The sequence below is a fragment of the Chelmon rostratus genome, chromosome 22 (genome assembly GCF_017976325.1).
Source record: "Chelmon rostratus isolate fCheRos1 chromosome 22, fCheRos1.pri, whole genome shotgun sequence".
NCBI lineage: Eukaryota > Metazoa > Chordata > Actinopteri > Chaetodontiformes > Chaetodontidae > Chelmon > Chelmon rostratus.
The window spans coordinates 4,789,547-4,812,067 of NC_055679.1; the positions used below are offsets into that span (position 1 = coordinate 4,789,547).

The 22,521-nt window shown below is 43.3% G+C and overlaps 1 protein-coding gene across 2 annotated transcripts in view; it reads right to left on the reverse strand.

The window, feature by feature from the left end:
• arid2 (AT rich interactive domain 2 (ARID, RFX-like)) overlaps positions 1-22,521 on the reverse strand; it is a 35,732-nt gene continuing 13,211 nt past the window's right edge. For both annotated transcript variants that reach the window (XM_041963991.1, XM_041963992.1), the window contains 17 exons: positions 16,735-16,953; positions 16,136-16,203; positions 15,088-15,157; positions 14,288-14,538; positions 12,315-12,411; positions 12,003-12,212; positions 11,080-11,244; positions 9,412-9,490; positions 9,109-9,243; positions 8,359-8,582; positions 4,877-7,308; positions 1,884-2,038; positions 1,652-1,790; positions 1,429-1,514; positions 1,024-1,147; positions 568-659; positions 1-352 (listed from right to left, as the gene is read on the reverse strand). In XM_041963991.1, the coding sequence (XP_041819925.1) occupies positions 241-352; positions 568-659; positions 1,024-1,147; positions 1,429-1,514; positions 1,652-1,790; positions 1,884-2,038; positions 4,877-7,308; positions 8,359-8,582; positions 9,109-9,243; positions 9,412-9,490; positions 11,080-11,244; positions 12,003-12,212; positions 12,315-12,411; positions 14,288-14,538; positions 15,088-15,157; positions 16,136-16,203; positions 16,735-16,953 (4,658 nt within the window). In that variant the 3' untranslated portion in view covers positions 1-240. The remainder of the gene's footprint in view (positions 353-567; positions 660-1,023; positions 1,148-1,428; positions 1,515-1,651; positions 1,791-1,883; positions 2,039-4,876; positions 7,309-8,358; positions 8,583-9,108; positions 9,244-9,411; positions 9,491-11,079; positions 11,245-12,002; positions 12,213-12,314; positions 12,412-14,287; positions 14,539-15,087; positions 15,158-16,135; positions 16,204-16,734; positions 16,954-22,521) is intronic.

Here is a 22,521-nt window from a genome sequence, read left to right on the forward strand (position 1 = left end):
TTTTTCTGTGTGTGTGGGGGGGGGGTTGGGGAAGGGCGGGGGTATGAACACAGGTTGGCGAGGAAGGAGGTGAGGGATGAGAGGGGGGTTGAGGGTGCCAGGCGCGGCAGACGGAGGGTCTCTGTTCTGGTTCCCGACCTCTGCTCCCCCTGCAGACCCGCTACGGCTCACTGGTGGCTTCCTCCTCTCGTCTCAGGAGAGGACGGGGGTGGTGGGGTTTGAGAGGTTGTCCTTTTGGCGTTAAGCCTGGAGCGAGCGCGTCAGTTCGTAAAGGCATTTGGCGAGCGTGGTGGAAACCTCCATGTTACTTAGCGCGAGCACAGAGAGGTGCGTCTCATGCCTTTTTACCAACCTGAGAGACAAGGGAGCAAACACAAAGTTGATCAATGATCAATAACCGACAGCATGTCTGTTGTATTGGACTGCATGACACAGTCAGGTGTTTTTTTGTGTTTATCCATACTCGTGGAATATTCAGGACACCTTTCTGGTCTCAAGGCAAAGCAACAAACAGCAGCGAAACCAGAAAGTGCGCTCAGCGCTCCACAAAACCAACAGGATACTTACATGCGACCACAGTCAGAGTGCTTGGCGATGTTCTTTAACGTTAAGGCAGCAGTTAGTCGTATGTGTTTAGTCACTGGTCCCTCTTTCTCATCCTAGGAGAGGAAAGAAACATATATTCATGGGCTTTTATAGATGATCGAGGTTCAGTAGGAGTGGCAGTTAAAGACATACAGACAGGTAACGACGATGTATCACTCCTACCACTACAATGAGCGGTCTAAACCTGCAGAAATGTGTCTAATGAGATCATTTTGATCACATTCCAACCAAATGAAGACCTGAAAATTCTTTTGTCCCTGCATTTCAAGTCAACCCTGACCCCGTTTTTAAAAGCTTCAGTGAAGCTTAAGTTCACCTCTGCCAAACAAGAGCTTTATCAGTCATGCAAGTGTGTGTGTGTTTGATTTGTGGAAAATCAGGGAGAAATGTGGTATTGGTCAGTCTCATTCTACTCACAGTGAAGTCCCTGAAGACCAGGTTTCGAGAGCCTCTGCGAAGGGCCATGAGAGCTGCGCTCGGATGATTAACGATTGCTTTCGGTGCTCGCGGTGCCGGAGTACTGCCTGCTGCTGGCGGAGTCCTTTACAACACAACACGCACACACACACACACACAATACATCAGTGTCATTAGTCAAATACCACCGTCAGTATACTGATCAGTGCACTGATGGAGGGAAAATTCTTTTATCTAATATTTAAACTACATTTTGTTATCATGCCCATGTTGACACAGTGGACCCAAATGAAATCAGCTGGTCAACAGTTAAAAAAAAGTAGTTCTAGCACAAACAGGTATGAGTTGTATCAGTGTTTCATGCATCAATCATGTATAAGGATTAATAAAGAAAGGTGTATGTACTGGGAAGAAGTCTGATTGGGACTTTGCGCCTGCTGCTCCTCTAGCTTGAGTCCAGCCAGCAAAGCTTCTCGAGAACAGTGCTTATCCTGGGAAAGGAAGCACAGAACAAGACAAATCGTTTACAGTACTTCATTGGTTTTTGTTTAACGTTGAGAAGGAAATATTGATCTTTTTTAAAAAAGTCTTTCAGCACCAGGCACAGAAAAAGTGGAGGGAGTCTCACCTGTAGATGCGTAATGAAGGACAGTCTCTGCCGGGGGAAAGGTTCACATCCCTCCCAAAGACAATGACCTCCATACACAGCTTTTCCACCGTGCTGCGTTGCTGCGTGGTAAAACACCTGAGATGGCGTTTCGAACCACCTGCAGAAGAAACAGGAAGAAATCAGCAGAAGCTCGACAGCGATTCAGCTTAGGATAATTCTGAACAAGCGACAGCCTGTCTCCGACACGTACCGTTTACAGGACTGCCACAGACACTTGAAGTTCTGCCCTGCTTTCCTGCTTTGCTCTGGCGGTGCTGCGGGGGTTTGCTGTGCTGGGAGGTGAGGGCTGTGGTTACCTGCCAGTGCAGGCTGGGATACAGGGGGCGGGGACGGGGTGACGGTAGGCTGTGGAAGAGTTTGAAAAGTCCAAAATGTTAATAGAAGATAAATGAAAACACCATCAAGTGATGGCCCTCATTCCATTAAAAGATATTCACCGTTCCTGACAGATCAAGTTCTTAACAGGTTCAGATGAGTCAACACTTTTTGCTTATAAAAACAGAAGTAATTTAAGGAGACAGAATCACAAACAATTTTACATATTCACCAGTTGCAATTGTCATTTTTACCCAAAAATGAGTTACTAAATTTAGAATTTATACACAGATGAAAAAAGACACATCAGCATGGGTGTAATAATGTTGTTGTTGGTTTTTTTTTTGTTTTTTTTTTGGAATAATCACACCAACAGGACAGTTGTAAGTGAACACCTGTGAGAATCTGTAGAACAGAACCCAAAACTGAACTTGCACTACAGTGCATACAAAATCAAACATGCACATAGTACATTAAAGGAATGATGTGGGTTGCAGTTCTTTCTTAAATCGTCATGAGAAAGGTCTTGTTGGCTGAGATGTAACCCAGGCCTAGCTACTGGCAGAAGTTGCTCTCTCAGCTGCTTTGCTCTAGGAGGTGGGTATCAGTGAGAGCCACATGGTCTTAACTGGTCTCACCTTCTTAACCTCCATCAACTCATCACACCCAACCCCTTCCAGCCAACATGACAAGTGATGGTCCATAAGTACATATTTGTTGTTCCTGAGTTTGATATTGGATGAAAAAATGTTTTTCTTGCCCATCTTTGTTCTTAGAATCACTTTTCACACGCGTGTGACTGATTTAAAAAATTCAAACTTTTACGGTGAATATTAATGTGCCCTACAGGAGTACAGAATTACATAAATGCTCCTAAACAGAGTGCAATTTGAATACCAAACAAGCCCAGTTTCCTAACTGCACAACATTTGTAAGTTATTGTCAGATTTTAGTCTGTGGCCTGACTCTAAAGTACTACACCTCGAGTACACCATGTGCCACTTCAGTTCAGTTACATAACTGTATTTCAGAATCAAATACTGGATCCATATTAAAAACATACCCTGTGAAGTTCCTGACCATGAGTGGCTCTGCAGAGCAGGGTTTTGATGAGTTGCCCATGTTCTACCAGCAGGGCCATGAGGATACACAGTATAATGTTTTAGCCATAACTCTCATTTTAGTGTCTTTAATGGAATCTCACAGACCTGAAGTGAAAAATCTTAGGGATTGCCACACTGACAAAAAACAAATGTATTGCTGTTAGCCGTTCTTAGTGCTATAATGCCACTGGCCCTTCCTGGATTTTGTTGTGGATTTTGTAGCCTCCCTGTTGGCAGTTTAATTTAATCCTATTCCAAAGCTGAGGACATCCCCAACACATTAATGGTACCATGTGAAACCTTCAGAAAAGCATTGATATTGATGATACTGGTGGCCATTAGGTGAACTACAGCCAACTTCCTGTTTTTTCAGACTTTCTTGCACTCTGTAGGTATCAACAAGCATCAATCTGGGCATGGGCCAACATGACGTGACATACACAAGGCTAAACACTGAACTGAACAATGAATGCTGGAAAACAAATTATTCAATTGAATCAGATTTATAACAGTATTATCTGTAATGTTCCTATATTTTATTTTGACCATTGGTTCCACGATGCTAACTAGCTTGCTGAAGAAACCGACACCAGATCCTTGCCGCATAGCTAAGTTACAGGAAGCTCACTAACCTTAACTTTGGTTAGGTTACAGTTAACGAGTTGGCCTGCTCTGCCTTGCATCGCTCTTAGCTAGTAGAGTATAATCGTAAGTTAAACACCTTTGCTTTGTACCATTATTACATAATATATTGTCAGCTAAAATTAACACCATTTGTCATAATACATAAAGTAGTATAATGTATCACATTAGCTGGTAAAGCAGGCTAACAAACTCATTCACTCAGATAGTACTTTGCTTGCAAGCAGGCTAGCGAGCGAGTGAGGAAGCAAATTAAGGATAGCCAGCGAGCTTTAACTGTGGACTTTGTGTTGGACTCACATTAGCAGACTCCATTTCTAAACCAAATTTTAACTTGTGTGTCACAATGTTGGTTTTGTGGGGGATCGGAAAAGACTCAAGGCACTCAGGAGTGCCCATAAACGTTATATCCTTTCTCCTACTCATCTTAAGTACTTATAGATATCAGTCTACAGGCTGTTAGAGGCAGCTGAAAAAGTCAGGGAAGGTCTCATTTTTTAAGTTACGTTACAATTGTTCACACATTTGCAATACAAAGAAATTAATACATGAAAATTTGCTTTGGATTCTTAAATATTGTACCTTCAAGACAAAGGGAGGCACTGTATGGAAAATGTAAAAGGCAGGTTCTGCTCTTTCTTGGTGAAAAAATCTTAAGTCATAGCATCTTCTATCAAGTAAAGTACCCTACATAAAAAATGAGCGTAATTGCTGTATGTCAACTCCATAGATCAAGAACACAAACTACAGCTTACAGATAAAAGTACCAGAAGAACGCAAAAAAAAAAAAAAAAAAACAGCTTAGCATATGTTTTGCAGTAGAAGATGCCCTCAACCTGTCTGCTAGACTGTGAAGGGAACATAGAAAGTGTTCTGGTGAAACTAAATAAATCTGTTTGTTTACAATGAACATGCCACAGAATACCCTTATCCAAAAAGGTAGGTGGTAAATTAGACAAACACACAAGGCACAGACACCTTAGTAATGCAAATACTCACCCCTTACGTGTCTGTGACAGACACGCAAGACACATTCTGTCACAGACCTGACATCAAGTCACACAACGAGAAGACATTGTGGATAAATGTGGCTTACTGTGAGACTAACCCTATAATGACTCACCGTTGAGCCAGCTGCCTGTGTGGGTGAGCAGTTCCTCTGCTGAGTGGCATTCTCTATTGCTACTTTGGCTACTGTGCTTGGGTCTGTTCCTGCTGGCACTGCCACCATGGTGGCACTGCTGCCGGCATTGTTGGGGTCACTGATGGTGATGATCCGCACTCCCACTTTATTGGGGATCCCCGAGGATGCTGCCGCTGCACTGCGGTCCTCGTTCTCAGCCGATCTCTTGAGACCTCGAGCCTCAGAGGCCACTCCATTTGCAGGAGAGGCAGCAAGACTCTGGGAGGTAAGAGTAACAGTGGAGGGGAGGGTGGAATTGGGGAGCAGTTGCTGTCTTAGCACAGGCACAGAGTGGCCCGGCCCCACAGGTCCATTTGTTAATTCCGAGGGAGGCTTGTTGCCTGCTGTCTGGGGTCCGTTGGCCAGGCGCTCAGCCTGTTGGGCTTTGGCAGTGTCCTGCTGGGGGGGAGGAGGACTAGGGAGAGGGGGGTCTGACCCGTGACTCTTCTCAGAGGGACCCACCTCCCCGTTCCCCAAGTACTGTTTGGAAGCAATGTGATTTGGAATGTTTTTGTTAAAGTTGCCACCACTGTCACTCCGATCAAAGTCACACACCCCATTGACCAGAGTCTTTTTGGGGTCGGGGTTGCCCTCCAGAGGGGTGTTCAGACTGGGTGAGAGGGCCTGCTTCCCATTAGCAGGGTGACTCTCCGTAGCCGGGCCATTGAGTGCCCCCTGGCTGTTCCCTGAGTGGTATGGAGGTAGATTAGACTCCATGCACTTCCGACCATTTAGCAGCTTTGCACCTGCCGCAACATCGCCATTACTGGTTTTGCCATTGGAGGAGTCTCCTTCTGCCAAAGAGGAGTTCTCCATCACCTCTATCTTTCTCTCATGGATGTGCAGCCCCGTCGCATCCTTGGCCTCCTCCTCCTTTTGACAAATTATTTTGTCCCCTCTGAGAGGAGCTGGCAGTGGTGGCGGTGGAGCTGCTGGGGCATGGTGGGGCACTGTTCCAGTAGAGAATGGAGGAGGAGGAACCCCCGGAGCCACAGCACCCTGGCTGACAGCGGCAACAGCAGCAGTAGAGGTGGTGAAACCAGTGTTGGGGACCACGGTAAATGTGACTTGTCCAGCTGACGCAGGGCCCTGGATGATGGTAGCTGCCCCTGGGCTACTTGTGGAAATTAGCTGGCCTGGCAAGAGTTGGACCGTCTGGAGGGCTGGGGCTCCTGCAGCAGGAAGCTGACCAGGAACCAGCTGGACATTGAGCTGCTGGGGCTGAGGAGAGGGATTCTGGGTACTGTAGCTTGTCTGGTAGATGACTTGTGGACTCTGGGCTATCGTGCTGTTGGGAAGGGGCACCTGTGGAGCGGGTAGGATTAGCTTCCCTCCCGGAGTAGAAGGCCCTCGCTTTGGAAGCAGTAGCTGTTTGATCAAGCTGGACTCAGTGGAGGTAGGCTGAGGGGGAGGAGTCTGGGAAATTATTTGGAGCGGTGGCTGCTGTTGATGCTGTTGATGCCGTTTCATGGACAGTGTGTGGCTGACAGTTTGACTGGACTGGACCTGGGCGCTGGAGTGAGATGCTGGAGGTGGGCAGGGGCTAGAAGCAGCTCCAGGCTGCCCTGCTATCTGGACAGTCTGGGCACCGGGAATGGCGGAGGGGTTGGCAAGAACAATCTGGTGTATGGCAGGGGTGTAGGCTGGGCTCTGTTGAGGGCTGGGACTGACTATTACGACACTCTGGGGCTGCTGTTGAGGCTGAGGCTGCTGGTTGGGAGTTGCTATCGTGGCTCCTGGTCCACCTGACTGGTTTGGCGCTGGTTTGGGAGCGATATTCTGAAATGTGACGCGTGACCCTTGGGAATTGGGCACACCCGCAATACTCAATGCCTGAGCACCCCCAACCTGGATGGAAGGAGAGGGTGTCGATGCCGCAGTAACACACTGAGGCTCCACCTGGGGAGCTCCACCCTGAGGCCCACACAGGGGAGGGGTTTGAGCCAGGGGTGGGTGCTGGGTGATCGGTGGGCACACACCTTGTACCCTGGCGGTGAGGATGTGGCCCTGTGGTACCTGCTGAAATAGTGTGACAGGCGTCCCCGTGGGGAGCATTGGGGAGTGTTGCTGTTGTTGCTGAGTTGCAGGTTGAGCAGCAAGGTTCTGAGGACTGTGGTTCTGGGTGGCCGGCGCCGATGTCGGAATCTGGACCACTGGAACAGGGCGAACCTGTTGCTGCTGCACTGCTGCCAGAGGATTTGGTGGTAACTGCAGAGGCACCTGTGGGGGCACCAGGTGACGGGAAACAGTCGGGTGGCTTGCATGGGGAGGTTCCTGTGTAGACAAGGCCATGGATGGGGCGGCACCAGTGGAGCTGGGGCCCAGGGCACGGACAAACTGGGGTGCAAGACTGGGATGCCCGGGAGGTAAGCCTGGTCACACATTAAACACACAAACACAGACACAAAGAACAGCTTAGGTCCAAGATACAACTTAATCCTCAGTTTTCTCTGTTGATGTGATGGAATGTACAGCATGTGTCAACGGAGCTTTAACAGTAACAGAAGGGGCCAATAACCAGGATTATCTAAGGGTAGCACATCATGTAAGCTGGATACAGTTTTGCGTTTTAAACCCTGCTCAACACTTGCCAACATGATAGGCACGGGAGCCAAAAACATTGGAATATGACATGTTCTAAAAACAGAGAGAAGCTGGAGATTCACTGCTGTGCCAGTGACGCTTAATTGAAGACAAGAAAAATGGCAAGTCCAGCATCTCCCTGAACAAACCACACATGGTCAGCTAGGTTGACTTTGTTCAACAATACAAGCTATAATGACCACAATGTTCACATGAGTCTAATGTTTTTCTAATCATGTTTTTGATTTGGGATGCAGCAAAGAGAAAACACCTTTCAAGTGTTAAGTGTTACCTTGCTTAATTTCAGAATTATTTCAATTTCATAGACACAAAACACAAATAACATCACTGCCAAGTATCCTTTGTGTTCAGTTATATAAATAAGTGCAGTTAGATATCTTAAAAGCTTTCCTTTCAATTTCCCTAATAAGCTTCAAGTAACTTCTTTTCCTGCAAACATTTTCTCAAGATGTTTGTAATTAGTTCAGCCATCTTGGTCTCAGTGGTACCAGCTCCGCTCTCTCTGCATGACTGCCAGCATCCCTGTTCACAGTACCACTTTTCTGAAGTGCCTCTTCTTTTCCTCCATAGCTCTTTAGCTTCTGACATGGCCCTTGTCTCGCAGGTGTATTAATTGCAAAAGTATGTCAAAAGTAACAAAAGGGGGGACACATAAGAGTGAACATATTATAGTTGGCGAAACAAAGCCTGGTGCTTGTGAGTTTTATCTTCAGCATTTTTGACTTGGAGCTAGTACAGCATCTTGCAGTGTGAACCAACCCATTAGAGAGACAAAGCAGAAGAAAGAAGCTAAACATGCTTAATTCTAGTAGTTCTACCTGGAGGCGGGGCCTGAGGGTCTCCAGGAGCTTCGTGTCGGGCTGCTGGAGGTGGAGGAGCTGCTGTCGTGTTCTGCTGCTGTTGCTGCTGCTGAGGCTGCTGGTAGTACAGCTGGATGGGCAGGGGGATTGACCTTCGCCTTAGCCCTACCAGGAGAATCTGAACCTGACCATTGGCCTTGACCTCCTCTTGCCGCCGCATTGTGTGGTTGGGAAACACAGTCCTGTGGTGGCGGGAGGAAACGGAGAGAAAATAGTAAAGCTTAGGTACTAAAAGCAAAGGTGCTAAAAGGAATTTGCAGATTTAGATTTCTGTAAACATTTTTTTAAAAATTCAGCTTTTCAAAACTCCTGAAAAGAAGGTAGTACATTGTACAAATGTAAATTTTTTCTAAATGTCAAGTGACCTGTGACAATGTTGTGGTACACCCTAATTAAACTATTCAGGCTATGCATCATTTCCTGTAACGTACTCTGCACATTTTTTAATACTTTCTAAAGACACTTTACAAGCAACAAATGTCCTATGCAGTAAGAAGCAACAAAGAGAATTTTCCTAAAAAAATGAATGATGCTTTTCTTCAAAATTTGCTGATATCTTGCTGGGTCATTGTCACTATTAAAACTCAAAACAGCTATGCTTTGTTAAAGCTGCTCTACAGAGGCAAAGGGCAGTAACTGCTGTGTAGCAAACAAACTTGGTGGAGCATAAAAGCTGCAAAAAAAAGCAAAACATGAAACAGAACTAACCGCAGACATTTGAGGAAGCCAGTGGAGTTCAAGATGTTGCTTCGTCCCATTTTACTGCATGTGCCCAGGTACTCAGAGTACATTTCTGACCGAGAGACAGAGCCCTCAGCATTTGTCTCAAAGTGTGCGTTTAGCCTATTGAAACAAACCACAGACAGACAGAGTGGTTACTTTGGAAGCAAAAAAGATGCTCACATAAATGACAGTAATATCCTTAATTTGTTTTCTGACAAAGGACATCTTTGTCAGAAAACATGAAAGTCACATGATCAGAATTCATATCTATAGCTGAATTAATCTTACCACTGCAGTGTAAATTTTTCCCCATCTAGTTCAACAATGCCAGGTGGTGGCTGCGTGGATTGAACTGGGACCCTTGTTACTGAAAAGAAAAAGGAAAAAAGGAAATGAACAAAAAAACAACACCGTGTAACTGAGTTAATGCATGAAGACTTCACTGCAAAGCCAAAGAAGGACATGGTGAGTTTGTCCACTGAGTCAAACTTCAAGTTTGTAATAATCCACAGGCTGTCCACTAGATGTCAGCAAACTAATAACTTTGCAGCCCAGTGGAGCACATCAACAGCACAGGAATGACACTTCCAAGGTTGGGTGTGTTTAATTCCCACCAGGGTCACCCGTTAGATCACACACTGACTGTGACAAGTCTGGATAGGTGCTTTTGCATCTGCTTTTCATTCCTTTGTCTCAATGTCCCACCATGAAATGAGCAGGTGCCAAACAACAAGCAATTCTTAAAAAGTACAGACATCTAAGTCGGTAGGTATTAATTTTCTTGGTGGTCCTCCTCCTAGAAAAACTGCTCAGTGCTAATTGGATTAGTTTTGTACTTCAGACATGTTTTGAACAGTTGCAAATTGTTTCATCACAGACAGGAAAATGTCCAAATATGGAACGCTGCTGCACTCTGGCTGACCTTAATAGCCAGTAAGAATTAACAGATCAGAAACCTGCTAACCTCTGCTGTGCAATGTCACTCAATTTGACTGAATTTTTCAACATAAAAATCCCAAGAAACTCATTTCAAGTGACAAAGAAAAGTGACATGAATAATCAGACAGTGTTTCAGCCAGGACTGGGTACAAAACAAACTGGTCTGGTAAACACCCTGTGGTGGAGGATGTAGTGCAGTACTCCAATGGCTCAGCGACAGGTGAGTTCGCAACTGTAAGTGAAATAGTTGTCAACTGGCAGTGATTCTATGTTTGTTACCTACACACATTTTCACAGTTAAAAAATCAGTCGCTTTGGGCAAACATAAGATTAAATGTCTTTAGAGTCTAATACAAACATTATGGGGCTACTCATAGTGTTTTGTTGAACTGATCTGAACTGACTGATCGAGTCTCAGAGCTGACTACAAACAAACTTCCATTTGATCTCTAGTTGGGTTTATTGCAGTGAAGCTGCTCTGAAGTGGTTTTGTTCACACCTTTAAACCCTTATCTGGCTCAAACGTACAGTTTATGGCAATGGGATTCCTCTGTTACCTTCACTCTGCATGCCATGATTCACAAATTGTTGCAGCAACGTCACAAGCATTAACTGCTGCACATTGTCTTGTGCAGATTTGTATTATTTACACAAACAACTAACAACCTACATATATGTACAGATTTGAAAAAACTCGATTCTATGTCAAGTTTTGCGTAGCTTTAAAATATTATGCTTTGATGAAGGTAAATTATTCCTTGGTGAAGTGTATTCCACATTTCTAGGGGACCATGGCGATTTAGAAAAAATCCAAAAATGTGTTTGATTCGAGTAGGCTGTGGTCAGATGAAGATCAAACAAACAAAGTAAAACATTGTCATTTCACTCTCCTGGTAATTTGGTTCTTGTTAAGGCAGGAAACATTTGTCAAAAACTTTCTAATCAAGGGACAAAGGTTTCAGCCAACTCTTTCCTCTTTTGTGTGCCAAACAGACAGAGTACAGTACAGACACTCACCAGGTGCTGGTGCTCCCTGCACGGCTGCAGGTACTTGTTCTACTAGCTGTGGTCGAACCTCGGCTGCCTGGTCGGCACTGGCCTGATGCTCAATCAACCGCACTGCTGTTAGGGCATCGGGTCCAAATGTGTGAAGGTCGACTGACACTAACCGCACTAACAAGTCTGAGCACAGAGAATGAAAAAGAAGAAAACACAGAAGGTTAAACACAGCGGAGCCTCATCAAAACAAGCAATCGCATTTTCGCCATTCAGCGGATCAAAGAAAAGGTTTCATTCCTACAATGGGAATGCAATCCAAACCAGACCCTTAAGATAAAGACAAGGGTAGAAGGAAAGAGACATTGTCATTTGAGCCAGTTATTCATGAATGGAAAGAATAGCGTGATAAAACTTGGCAGGCAGACATGTTACCAAAACTCCACTAAGCCCATGTGGCATTAGATTTCAAGCTCTGGATTCACTTATTAAATGAAAGGAACTGGAATGAACCAACATGAAAAAGTCAACGCATGTACCATGGTATGATTTAGGGCTGTCAGTGCCAACAAAATCTTGGTCGACTGAAATTCTACCTGCTCTTCAACCAATTGACTGGTTAGTGGGGAGGGGGGTTATGTGTAATGCTATTTCTAGATGAACTAAAAATGCACTATTTTGGCTCTAATATAATGCAGCAATGTCTTATGAAGACATTACCCAGGAGAAAGGCAAGTGACAAACAGGCATTAGATGGACTTTACCCTGCTCGCTGATGTATTAAGAAACACTCTTTATGAAATTAAGACCAGAGATTGTCCGACCAATAAAAATGTGGTTGGACAAGTGCATATCGACCAACCAGTCGGAAGGTGTCAGCTCTAATATGACTCTTTTTTTTTTTTTCGAATGTTTAAAGACATAGGATAGAAGAGGATTCATACCTATGCTATGGTCGACGGAGGCGATCTTGCTGCAGGGAATCTCTCCGAGCTGGGCCAGCAGGTACAGCACCTCCAAAGAGGCCATGAGGAGCATGAGGTCAGGCAGGGTGAGGAGCATTATTACCTCCCTGTACGAGTCCTGGTCCACATACTCGCAGATCAACACACCGTTGTCCTCTGCCTTGCTGAGGTTGCCCAGAATCTCCATGGCTGAGAGGGACACGCACAGAAATACACAAACACATTTAACTTGAGCTGTTCCATACTGCATACTGGGTCTAAGAAGTCTGCATGGCCGACCAGAAAACTCACCTCTCATTTTGAGAAACCTATCCCTGGACATCAAGCATTTGGTGATGGTGTGAAAGATCAGATGAGTCGTCCGAAAGTCAACCGGATCCAGCTGGAGCTACAATAAGTCAGACAAGATTTGTTCAATGATTCCATCGTCGAGCAAGTCAACTGACAAGAACGGCAAAATTAATTATAAATATCACAACCCCCTTCTCACATTTAAACCACTATGACAAGCAGACACACTAACTTGAATAGTAACTGCACTGAACAAAACAAAAGCATGGCTTGTTGCTATATTTGTAAGTAGCTGGAAGCCAAACACGCTAATTTCATCAAGATATTCATGATTTGTGTTCTTGGTCACAACACATACACACACACGCAAAAAGATGGTCTGGTACTATTTATATTAATAACATTAAACAGATAATAAAAACATTGCAGTATCATATCTGAAGTTTAGTGTACTAAAACCGACCATCCAATTAATGGCATCAAAGGCTTAACTGATAATATCAGGGACCCCATGCACAGTTTCTAAAAATAGATGTCTCATACCAATAAATGTGATATTAAAGCTGAAGCAAGCCCATGTAATGTACTCACTGTGACTTACTAGTCAGCCATGATGTCACCAGCATTTTCAACATGTCCATTTAAAAAATTTAAGACTTTTTTTCTGTGTTGGACTAGAAGCTTTAATGTATGTCTGTGGCTAGAAAATATGATAATTTACCTTCACCAAATTAATATGTAGAAATTATGAAAAACAGACTGCTTGGAAGTGACACAACACACCATATGGCAGACATTTCTTAGGAAGCCATAGCCACTACTACAGCTGTTTATATACATACCACTGGTCTGTCTCTAATGAACCCAGCAGACATGTCGGTTTTTGAGCAGGAACTAATCATTTCATTATCAATTCATTGATACTGGAAGAGGATAATGCAAGCTTGTTAGCTAGCTAGCCATAGTGTTGTCAGCACATCTGATCTGCACAAATCCTAACCAATTTAGTAAAAGCTAAGAGTTAGTGGTGGCTAGTCAGCATGTTTTCATATTAACAGCAGATGCTCCCTAAACAGCTTAATAAGAGCAACTGCTTCCACCTCCCCCCTTAGTTACTGTTGCTGTGCCTTCAAGCTTTCTGTTCTGGCAGAGCACATGTGCAGTTTACAATAACAGTGGCACAGATTTCAGACAGATGTAGACAAAAGCATGCTAGAAGATTGCCTCTTGATTTTTGCCTGCCGAAATGATGCTGGCAGATTATATCTGCTACAGGCAATTAGTTAATTAAGCTAACAACAGATTCATTGAGAACTATGTGCTACTCCAAAACAGGCCTTTTTTCACATAAACTGCAACTCCACAAACTCTAGTTAGCTAATGATGTGCTCCTTGGAAATGGAAAAAACAGTTTCTAGTGTAGCTAGTGAGCTACTTAGCCAGACATGCGAGCATTTGCTGCTTACATGAGAGCCGATGAACACAGTTTAATTCATTCCAATTCATTCAAGCATCACTCTAATGCACACCACTTCAACAGGTGGAGAAATCCAAAGCTCGACAGGCTTGCCGTGCCTAGTTACTGTTGCTATGCTATGAGTGGACAGTCACTGTACGGGGGAGGGGTTTAGTGAACGGTCAATTAAATCTGTTCACACCACTGTGCTGAATAGTGTACTACAAAGTTTACAGGTTTTTTGGGCCTTCTCAGGCTCTAATTCAGACTGTTAGAAATAGAGATAATGCCTACAGACAAGCAGTTTACTCTGTCACAGTAACCTACATTTTGAAACAAATCTTCCTCACCACACCGGCACTTCACTCTTACTTCATTACTGAACTGATCCAAATCTCTAACATTAGTTTTTAAAAAGGTGGGGTTTTTTGAAGTCATGATGGTTATATTTGGCAAAGTGTTTTGGCACTGAACAGTTTTGACTCTGCCAAGCCCAGAATGAAAGCCCCTGACCAACCTCAGCAGCCACGTTGCCCAACGTGTCAAGTCCAAGCTGTCGGAGTGAGATGAGGTTACAGTGGGCACAGAGCAATAGGAAGCGCAGGCACGTTCGGTTGGCCGCCAGCAGCTTGACGTTGGCCTCCTCGAAGGAGAGGTTTCGCAGGATAACGGCAATCTGCAGCACCCGCTGGGCCTCCATGTCACTGATACCCGGGTTCCGTGGCGGGTGGAAGAGGCTCTGCCAGTGCTCCTCGCACGACGTACCATCTGCAAAGAAACAAAGCAGGAACAATTTAGAGCTCCGTGCCAGATGGGGGTGTGAGCTTGCATTGTAAGGATCTTCGAGGATCACATGCTACAAGAAAAGTTAACCTGCCATAATTCTAAAATAGTGTGTTGCTTTGCGTTCTCTTTTATGCACTTGAGCTTCCGAAAACTGTACAAGGATTTGTGTTCCTTTTGTTTGTCATGTGTATTACAAGAGCAGGTGTCAAGTGGTGCATCTCATTTATTCAATCCTGTGGTACCAGTGTTTTAATCCATGTGATCTTTGCTTTTAACTTAACTATGTGAAATAGTCAGTGTGCACAAGGTCGGGACTTTTAGTTCCAAGGAGAAAGCGCAGCTAAAAACCCAGAACACATCCCACTTCTCTCTCACAGGTATTACACAAGGAAAACTGAAAAGGAAGTCACAGTAAATAAAGTGCGTACACTTGAGGCTGTCGTGGCATTTTAGGTGTCAAACATACTGTGGGAGCACACAAGAGTGTGCCCTTTTATTGCTTTTTGTGGATTTTGCACCAAGCGTGTTTACCTTGTGCTGGACTGCTCTTGTCCCAGATCAGCTCCCTGACTTCAGCGTCCTCCACCACCTCTTTCCAGAACTGCAGAAGAATAGCAGCTGTTAGCAGTGCATTTAAACCGATACTAATAATTCAACTTCAAATAAATAAAGACAAGGCTACATGGCTGCAAATAAGCATAAGACTGACTTTCTGCCAGGTGAGTACTTTCAAACTATAACCTTACAAGCGTTCTCCACTGATTTAGCATTGCACTCCTATAATTTTGTCAAATTCACAGAGGAAAATTGAGGATCAAAATTAACGCAGCAGAACCAGAGGCATCATCTTTTTGGATTAATCAATGATAATCTACGTATTCCCATTCCTCCTCAAAAACTCGCGGCAGTTTGATCAGAGATTCAGATAGCTGTTGTGCTAGAAGCAGACAATGTATCCTTGAGCCACTGGCCTTCAGCAGAGATGAGGAGCGTGCCATGGGGATCTGGTAAACTCACTCAAAATACTTCGATGTGGCAGGGCTGCCCTTTAATCTCGCACTAGCACAATATATAGTTAACAACTGTTAACAAATCTTTGGGAATTCTTTCTTGCACTATGTTATTAAGACAATCTAGTCGGAGACCAGTACTCCCCTGGATAACACAGATCAAAGCATTTTTAATTGGATACAAATAGTCCTTGAGAAAGATCCTGGACTTCTACTGGCTGACTGCGATCTCTGACCTCTCTTAAGGACTAGTAGGTACAACAATGCACTCATGACTGAGGATAAATTAAATACATTTTTGAGTCATGACTTTACTTTTATGTATGTCTCTTAAATGGAGTAAGATCAAAGTGAATTGACCTCTATTTGGTTTTAAAGAAGCCTCAGAGAAATTGCTCTCTTGAGGTTCCTCTGTGGGGACGTACCACCGTATTTTCGTACTTTGAAGCGTGAAACAGACGCTCCACGGCTTCTTCATGAAAGCAGTGTTTAATATCTATAAATAATGGCCAAATCAAGAGACATACATTGAAGAAGATATAACAGGTCACACATAAAGATTTTTTTACCCTGACAAAGTCCCGGGAGGTTTTCTCCTTCCAGTCCATTCCGAATACCCCGGAGAAGCTGCCTAGCGCTACAAAGGCACAATGGAGGGTTAGAATAGAGCATGAGTGTTTCAGTTCAGTGTTATGTGTCTCTGTTCCCTTGTTCTTCCATGCCCCCCCTGATAAATTATAGTTAGGAGGTGCAGAACAGAGAACACTCCTAGAGCAAAGACGTGGAAAACAGAGGACAGAAAATTGTGAGTTTTCACCCCAGAATAATTGTTCTTCTGTCGGGCTGAACAATATGACAACTAGTTTGTCCTCAATAAAATTTGGATTACATTATGATACGAATATGATCGTAACTTCAAATTCTCTTTGGATATTCATTTTCAAATTAAAGCAGACATGCTACATCTTGCAGTTTTACCAATTTGCAGACATTCTACACTAATTAAATGGAGACAATCAACTGTCTTCATTTATGTGTACAAGGAAATAATTACTTTATTGGCTAAAGCTCTAATGTGTGCAACAGGTGAAGCGATAAAACCACGTTTCTACTCCGCTGTTCAAAATCCGAACTAAAGAGCACAATCTGAGTGAGGCTGGGAACGTACAGTCGTCGAAGACGCCGGCGTGGGCCAGCAGCAACGTGACCAGTTTGGGGTCCTTGTCCAGCTGCATGGCGTGCTTGCTCTCGTTGGAAAGCAGAGTGCAAACATTAACAGCAAAGTCCACTTCGTTAGGTAGGCCCGAAAGGAGAGAGAGCACCAGTTTGTTGTAGTCACACGGCGGAACGAAATCCGTAGACAGTCCATAGCTTTGGCGGAGATAGTCTAGAAAAGAAAAGATATCTCAGTGTTACTACATACAGTGTATTCCATAATAAAAACAGCCATTTAAATGCAAATGAGATGAGAGAAATGCCTTTAACTTTGTCATTGCTACAGGTCTCCATGTAATGGCGTTCATCCACTTAAACATTTACTCGACAAGTTCTAGCAAAGTAAAACAGTAACGACATAAACGGTTGCCAAAACATTGCTGAGAACCATTTTTACTTTAAATGACAAAAATCTATATACTCAAAAATTTAAGATTGGTTACATAATAATGCACTTCAGTTCTGGTGTAGAACAGCCCTTCAATAAATATCTTACAAAACAGGGAAAATACATATTGCACTGTTGTATTTAAAGAAGAAAGAAAGAAAATAAGCATTACAACACTGTCCACCACAGGAAGTAAACACACGGCTTTAATGTCGACAGCTCATGCTAATGATGCGAAATATAAACCACTGTCATGGCATTTGAGCTTAAGAAGTTTGTCTCTGATGCAGAAACAGAAGAAATGAAGCAGGACAAGACAATCATCAGTCAGACACTGACAGTAGAGGAGTTTAGATTTTAAACGTTATCATTGGAACATGTCATTATTGGAAGAAAACAGCTGCAGAATAAGAGGAAAGCCTTTGGTTGCGCTAGTTTGTGGAGCTGTTGCCTCTGCGTATCTCCAACCAGTTTAACTCAAATTTATTTTTCCTTAACTGAGTTTAAGCAAACCAAATGGGGCATTAAGCTGTTCAGTGGAAGCTGTCCCTAGTTCAGATTAGTTTGATGAGCCATGTCTTGTCTGACTAAGGAACGCTGATGTTCTCTAACTTTTAATTGTGTTTGTCTCTGACTCAGTCAACCTCCATGATGGGCTTTTTATAATTAAAAGACTTCTAATCCTGAATACTTGGGGAACCCTGTGTGTGGGGAAAGAATCATGACTTGAATGTTAGTCGGTAGCTCTAAATGACAGATGATCCCGTCTGTGAAAGTGCAATCATTGTGTCAACAAAAGACCGTAGCTTCCTCCCATCCTATGGTTTGATTTTCTGCCATCCATCATTTTGTGTGCAGAGGTGTCATTTTTCCATACAGTGAATATTTCAATTTGGTGCAGGATCTTTGTAGACTGCTGCCCCTGGAAACCAATCATAAAGCAGACAGGAGTCCTGCTGAGTGAATTTGATTTCCATGCTGAAAAGGTTTGTGCAGGCAAATGTAATTCTGCCGAGTTGCTATTAGAGCAGCAACAGCTCCTTTCAAAACCCGCCTGTGTCTGCTCATCCTCCAACACCTGCAGCGAGCCAGTACTGTATAGACGTGCAGCGGACTGATGTACGACATTCCATTTGACAGACGTGGCTTTCTCTGAGTAGAGTGAATTAAAAGCTGTCGCAGGCCCGTGACCAAATAATGACGAGACAACAGGGCAGACCAAAGCTCAGTGAGAGATTTCCAGACCAACTGTCAAATAATTAACCATCGCTGAGCCTGCCAAGACAACATCGCATGGTTTCAGCCTGCTTGTCCTGCAACATTACGGATACATTTAAATTCAGAGCCAGGGATGCAGAGATCACTCACGAAAGGCCTGTAGCTAGACCAACAAAATCGGCGAGGCAGATATATCAGCTGGTATTAGCTTAATGCAGACATGTCAATATTGTTGTATATTTCAGCAAATGTAGTGAAATGAAAATGTAGTACAGAAGTGTCAAAGTGGATTTCAGGTCCAGTGTCACCCTTAACACAGTTGCATGAAAGAATGCTGACAAGTTGATTTGTGAACTGTAAAAGGTCTCAATCAGTATGCATAATGTTCGCAATGCTGAAAAACCCAAACAAATCTAAGGGGTCTGTATCATCGCTGTTTATTTAAAAAGAAAAACTACTTGACATCATTCATTTTAAAGCAGATTTTCTAAACTCCCGTATAGTATTCATTTGAAGTCACGTGTGTATGGCCCCTCCAGTTACAGCCACAACAATTAGTGGATTAATCAATGATAATGAAAATTAATCAGTAAATATTCTGATAATTGTTTCAGCGTTCATGGTTTTGAGCAAAAATGACAAACATTCCTTGTTTCCAGCTTGTCAAATGTGAGGATTAGATGCTTCTGTTAGTCACTTATAACAGTAAACTGAATCTCTTTGGGTTTTGGACTGAATAAAACTAGCTATTTCACTGGGGCGTTTTTCATAACAGCCTTAGCTCCAATATGTTCACTAGCTAGCTGCTAACTGTTTGCTGTTTGGTACTGAGTAGGCTGTGATCAGTCAGTTTTTCGAATTTTATTGTTGACAACAGCTGCTTGCTGCTGCTGAAGACAACGTTATTAAAGTAAAAAGAACAAAACAAAACCAGCGACTAGTTCGGTCTGCCCCGTCTTGAACTGGTCGTTGTGCCCTAACGATAAAGTTGCAGATTCATTCATCAGATCAGATCTCATTCAAAATTACATTTGACTCAACAGACAAACAAACTCCGGTGTCCCAGTTACTCCGTCATCACACTGGACATCAAAAGCAGCATGGGATTCCTCCAACTCCGTAAATGTAGCAACTACTTTCATACTAATATGACAGCTTTAGACAAAAACAATTTCCGTTTCCAGACAAGCACATGCGACATATATGTCCCTCTGTACAGTCTTATGAAACTACGGTGTTGTCTGATGATGAAGTCTGATGATCCCCAGCAGTGAGGGAGAGTAATGACCTGGAGCAGAGATACACAGACCCGGGTCTTCAAATTACCAACACAACAGCACAGCTTTGGTTCCATGCTTCAAGTCACTGCTACACTTGGATCCTGACACTCACCTAAGAGTCTATGATGCTCTCACCAAAAAGAACAAAGGGTATTATTTATCATTTTTATTTTTTATTAATTATATGCATAACTGGTCATTTTATTTATTTTATTACGTTTTTTAAGTGAAATAATGTGACAACAAATATATTATTGTTGTTTATATTTCTTTTGGGCCGAGCCACAGGCACTCAGACAGTTGACTTGGAGCATTCAACAAGGACCAAGTCCGTCATTCAGAGCAGTGGACTGTGTTCCCCTGGACGTTCATCCACTAAAACTGTGAAAAACCCATAGGCACCTATACCAATACTCATATTGTCATGTTAGCATGGCATGTCTTGGCTGTGCCTGGGATCTCTGTGACTAGCAAAGGGGTTTTTCCACTGCAGGTGGTATATAGGGCACACCCCTATTTAAAATGAATGGTTTCAGCCCTAGTAAACAGGCTAAAGCCTGCTATAATAAGCTTTCCAAAAGAGTAAAATTGCAAAGTCAACTGTTGGGGGAACCACCGTATTCTATAATATCTGACTCATCTGGGTAGCGAATGAGAAAAACTTACAAACCACAGACAAAGTTCACCACTGTTGGTTATGTGCCTTTTCCCACCCCAGTCATGTTTTGGAGTCAATTAGCTCAGCAGGCAGAGGGCTGACTGGTAGAGGAAAGAGTCCGCCACTAAAAGGCTGGAGGCTCTAATCTAAACTGAGGTTGAGGGAAAACCAACAAGTGCTTCCTCCTTCCCTTCATCAATAACTGCTGTCAGGACAGTCAATTTACCTCAGGGAGCAGCTCAGCAGTCAACACTCCAGCACTGTGAGTCTAATGGACAGCTCACATTCACTGTGAGTAAGCGGGGTTGGACAATACAGACAAGAGGTTGGCCTTGGCAAGTTGTACAAAAACATTTACTATAAAGCATGTGGTAACTCAGATGCTGGCCTTTCATCATGAAAGCAGCAGCATGCTCGGGTTCAAAAGATTATTAGTCAGTGCTTAGGTGTGTGTGGGCAAGAAAAAAAGGCGCTGATAATTACTGCAAACGCAAGCTTCATAGCCTTGGTCCAAACACAGCAGTGCTTAGCAAGGTGAAAACTAAACTAAATGAGTCACTGGGTAATAAAAGTGATGAATGTGAAGTACAGTAAGTAGACTCATGACCTGGTCAAATGGCAGAGAGCTTGGCTATGACAGGGGTCTTGATATAGTCTGTAAAAGCCAAACACATCCCAGACATTCCTACTGCCTACAATTTAGCAGTAATTGCTGTGTGAAAAGCAAGTATTCTGGAGGTAGAATTAATCAAATGGCCTGATAAGGCAATTGGGATGTTCAATAGTTGGTGTTGGAGCTCAAAAGTGCTTGTGTCATGAGGTTATAAATAAAAATCACCATGGAGATTATGTGCTGAAACACCCAGTCAAAGAAATAGCAAGGGAATTTTTGAAAGCTTGAAATTAGCAGAGCAGAACAACCTGACCGAAAGGCAAAAGAAAAGAATATGTATAGACAGATGAAAAAAAAAAAAAATCACAAAAAGACCATCACTTTTGAGATGACATTTTGTATCAAATTGCTCAATTTGCAGATGACAAGCTAAAGAGATCATTTAAAATTTCAGGAGATTTGCTTATTTGCTTTCTTGCCAAGATTTAATGAGAAAATTGATACCACTCTCATGTCTGAAAAGAAAATATGTAGTTGCAGCTAGCAGCCGTTTATGTCTGTCCAAAGCAGGGCTGTATGTTAACCCTTTTTTTGCACATAGCACTGAAGAGACTGAAAGTTTTGCAGCAGAAGTAGAAAGCATCTGGTAATAATATTGCATATATGATGTATTTATAAAAGCCATTACAGCATCACTGGTACTGTTTTCACCTTGTTCGACTGCATGTGTGATAATGGCAAGGAGTGAGTTTGAAGCTGGGAGTGGTCTGACAATTACTAGCAAGTATTCATGTGATAATGGATAATGAATACTCATGGGTCAGTACGTCAACATGTCAATGGACGACGAGGCTGGTGTGATCCCATTGCAAGATGCCCTCTAGTTCCTAGTAAATTTATGTTGATTAGGGTTGAGCGGTGTGACAGTATGTATAATGCAATGGTAAAAAGGTGTCCACTGGTAGAGATATGGCAATACCATTTCCAACACTGGAGCTGTTCCTTAAGTCGTATTTACACACAGTCATTCACAGTGTAAGCACTACTACCCTGCTACAAAGCAAGTGAGTGGGTGTGTTGATCACACTGCACACAGTGTAGCTGCTTCTTACTCGTTTCTGTTTGCCTGTATGTTGCTTTCCACTTTTTTGCCGATGGATACATCCAAACACATGTAGTATTGACATGAACACAACAGCAGTCATCATTACGGAGTCGTCATCCTCCTCCTCCTGCGCGCTCTACAAGGCACCACCACTCGCCTAAACCAAAACCCAAACCAGGAAGTGAGAACACTTCTGACGCGGACAAATGTTCTACCTGTGTGAGAGGGCAACGTCCAGACCTGATTCTGCCGACATTGAGTTTATATGAGAAAGCTGCTTTAGTGTCTCTACTACACATTTAGAGCGGGCAGCGCAATGTAGAGATCCAGCTGTCTCACAAGGTCGTGTGGTTTGGGCAGAGGTGCGGTACGCTATGGTTATTTTAAACCATTTTGTAATTGAATTTACATAACAAATACTATTCCTTGATGTATTCTGTTACCATGACATAAAATTATATATACCGGGATAGAAGAG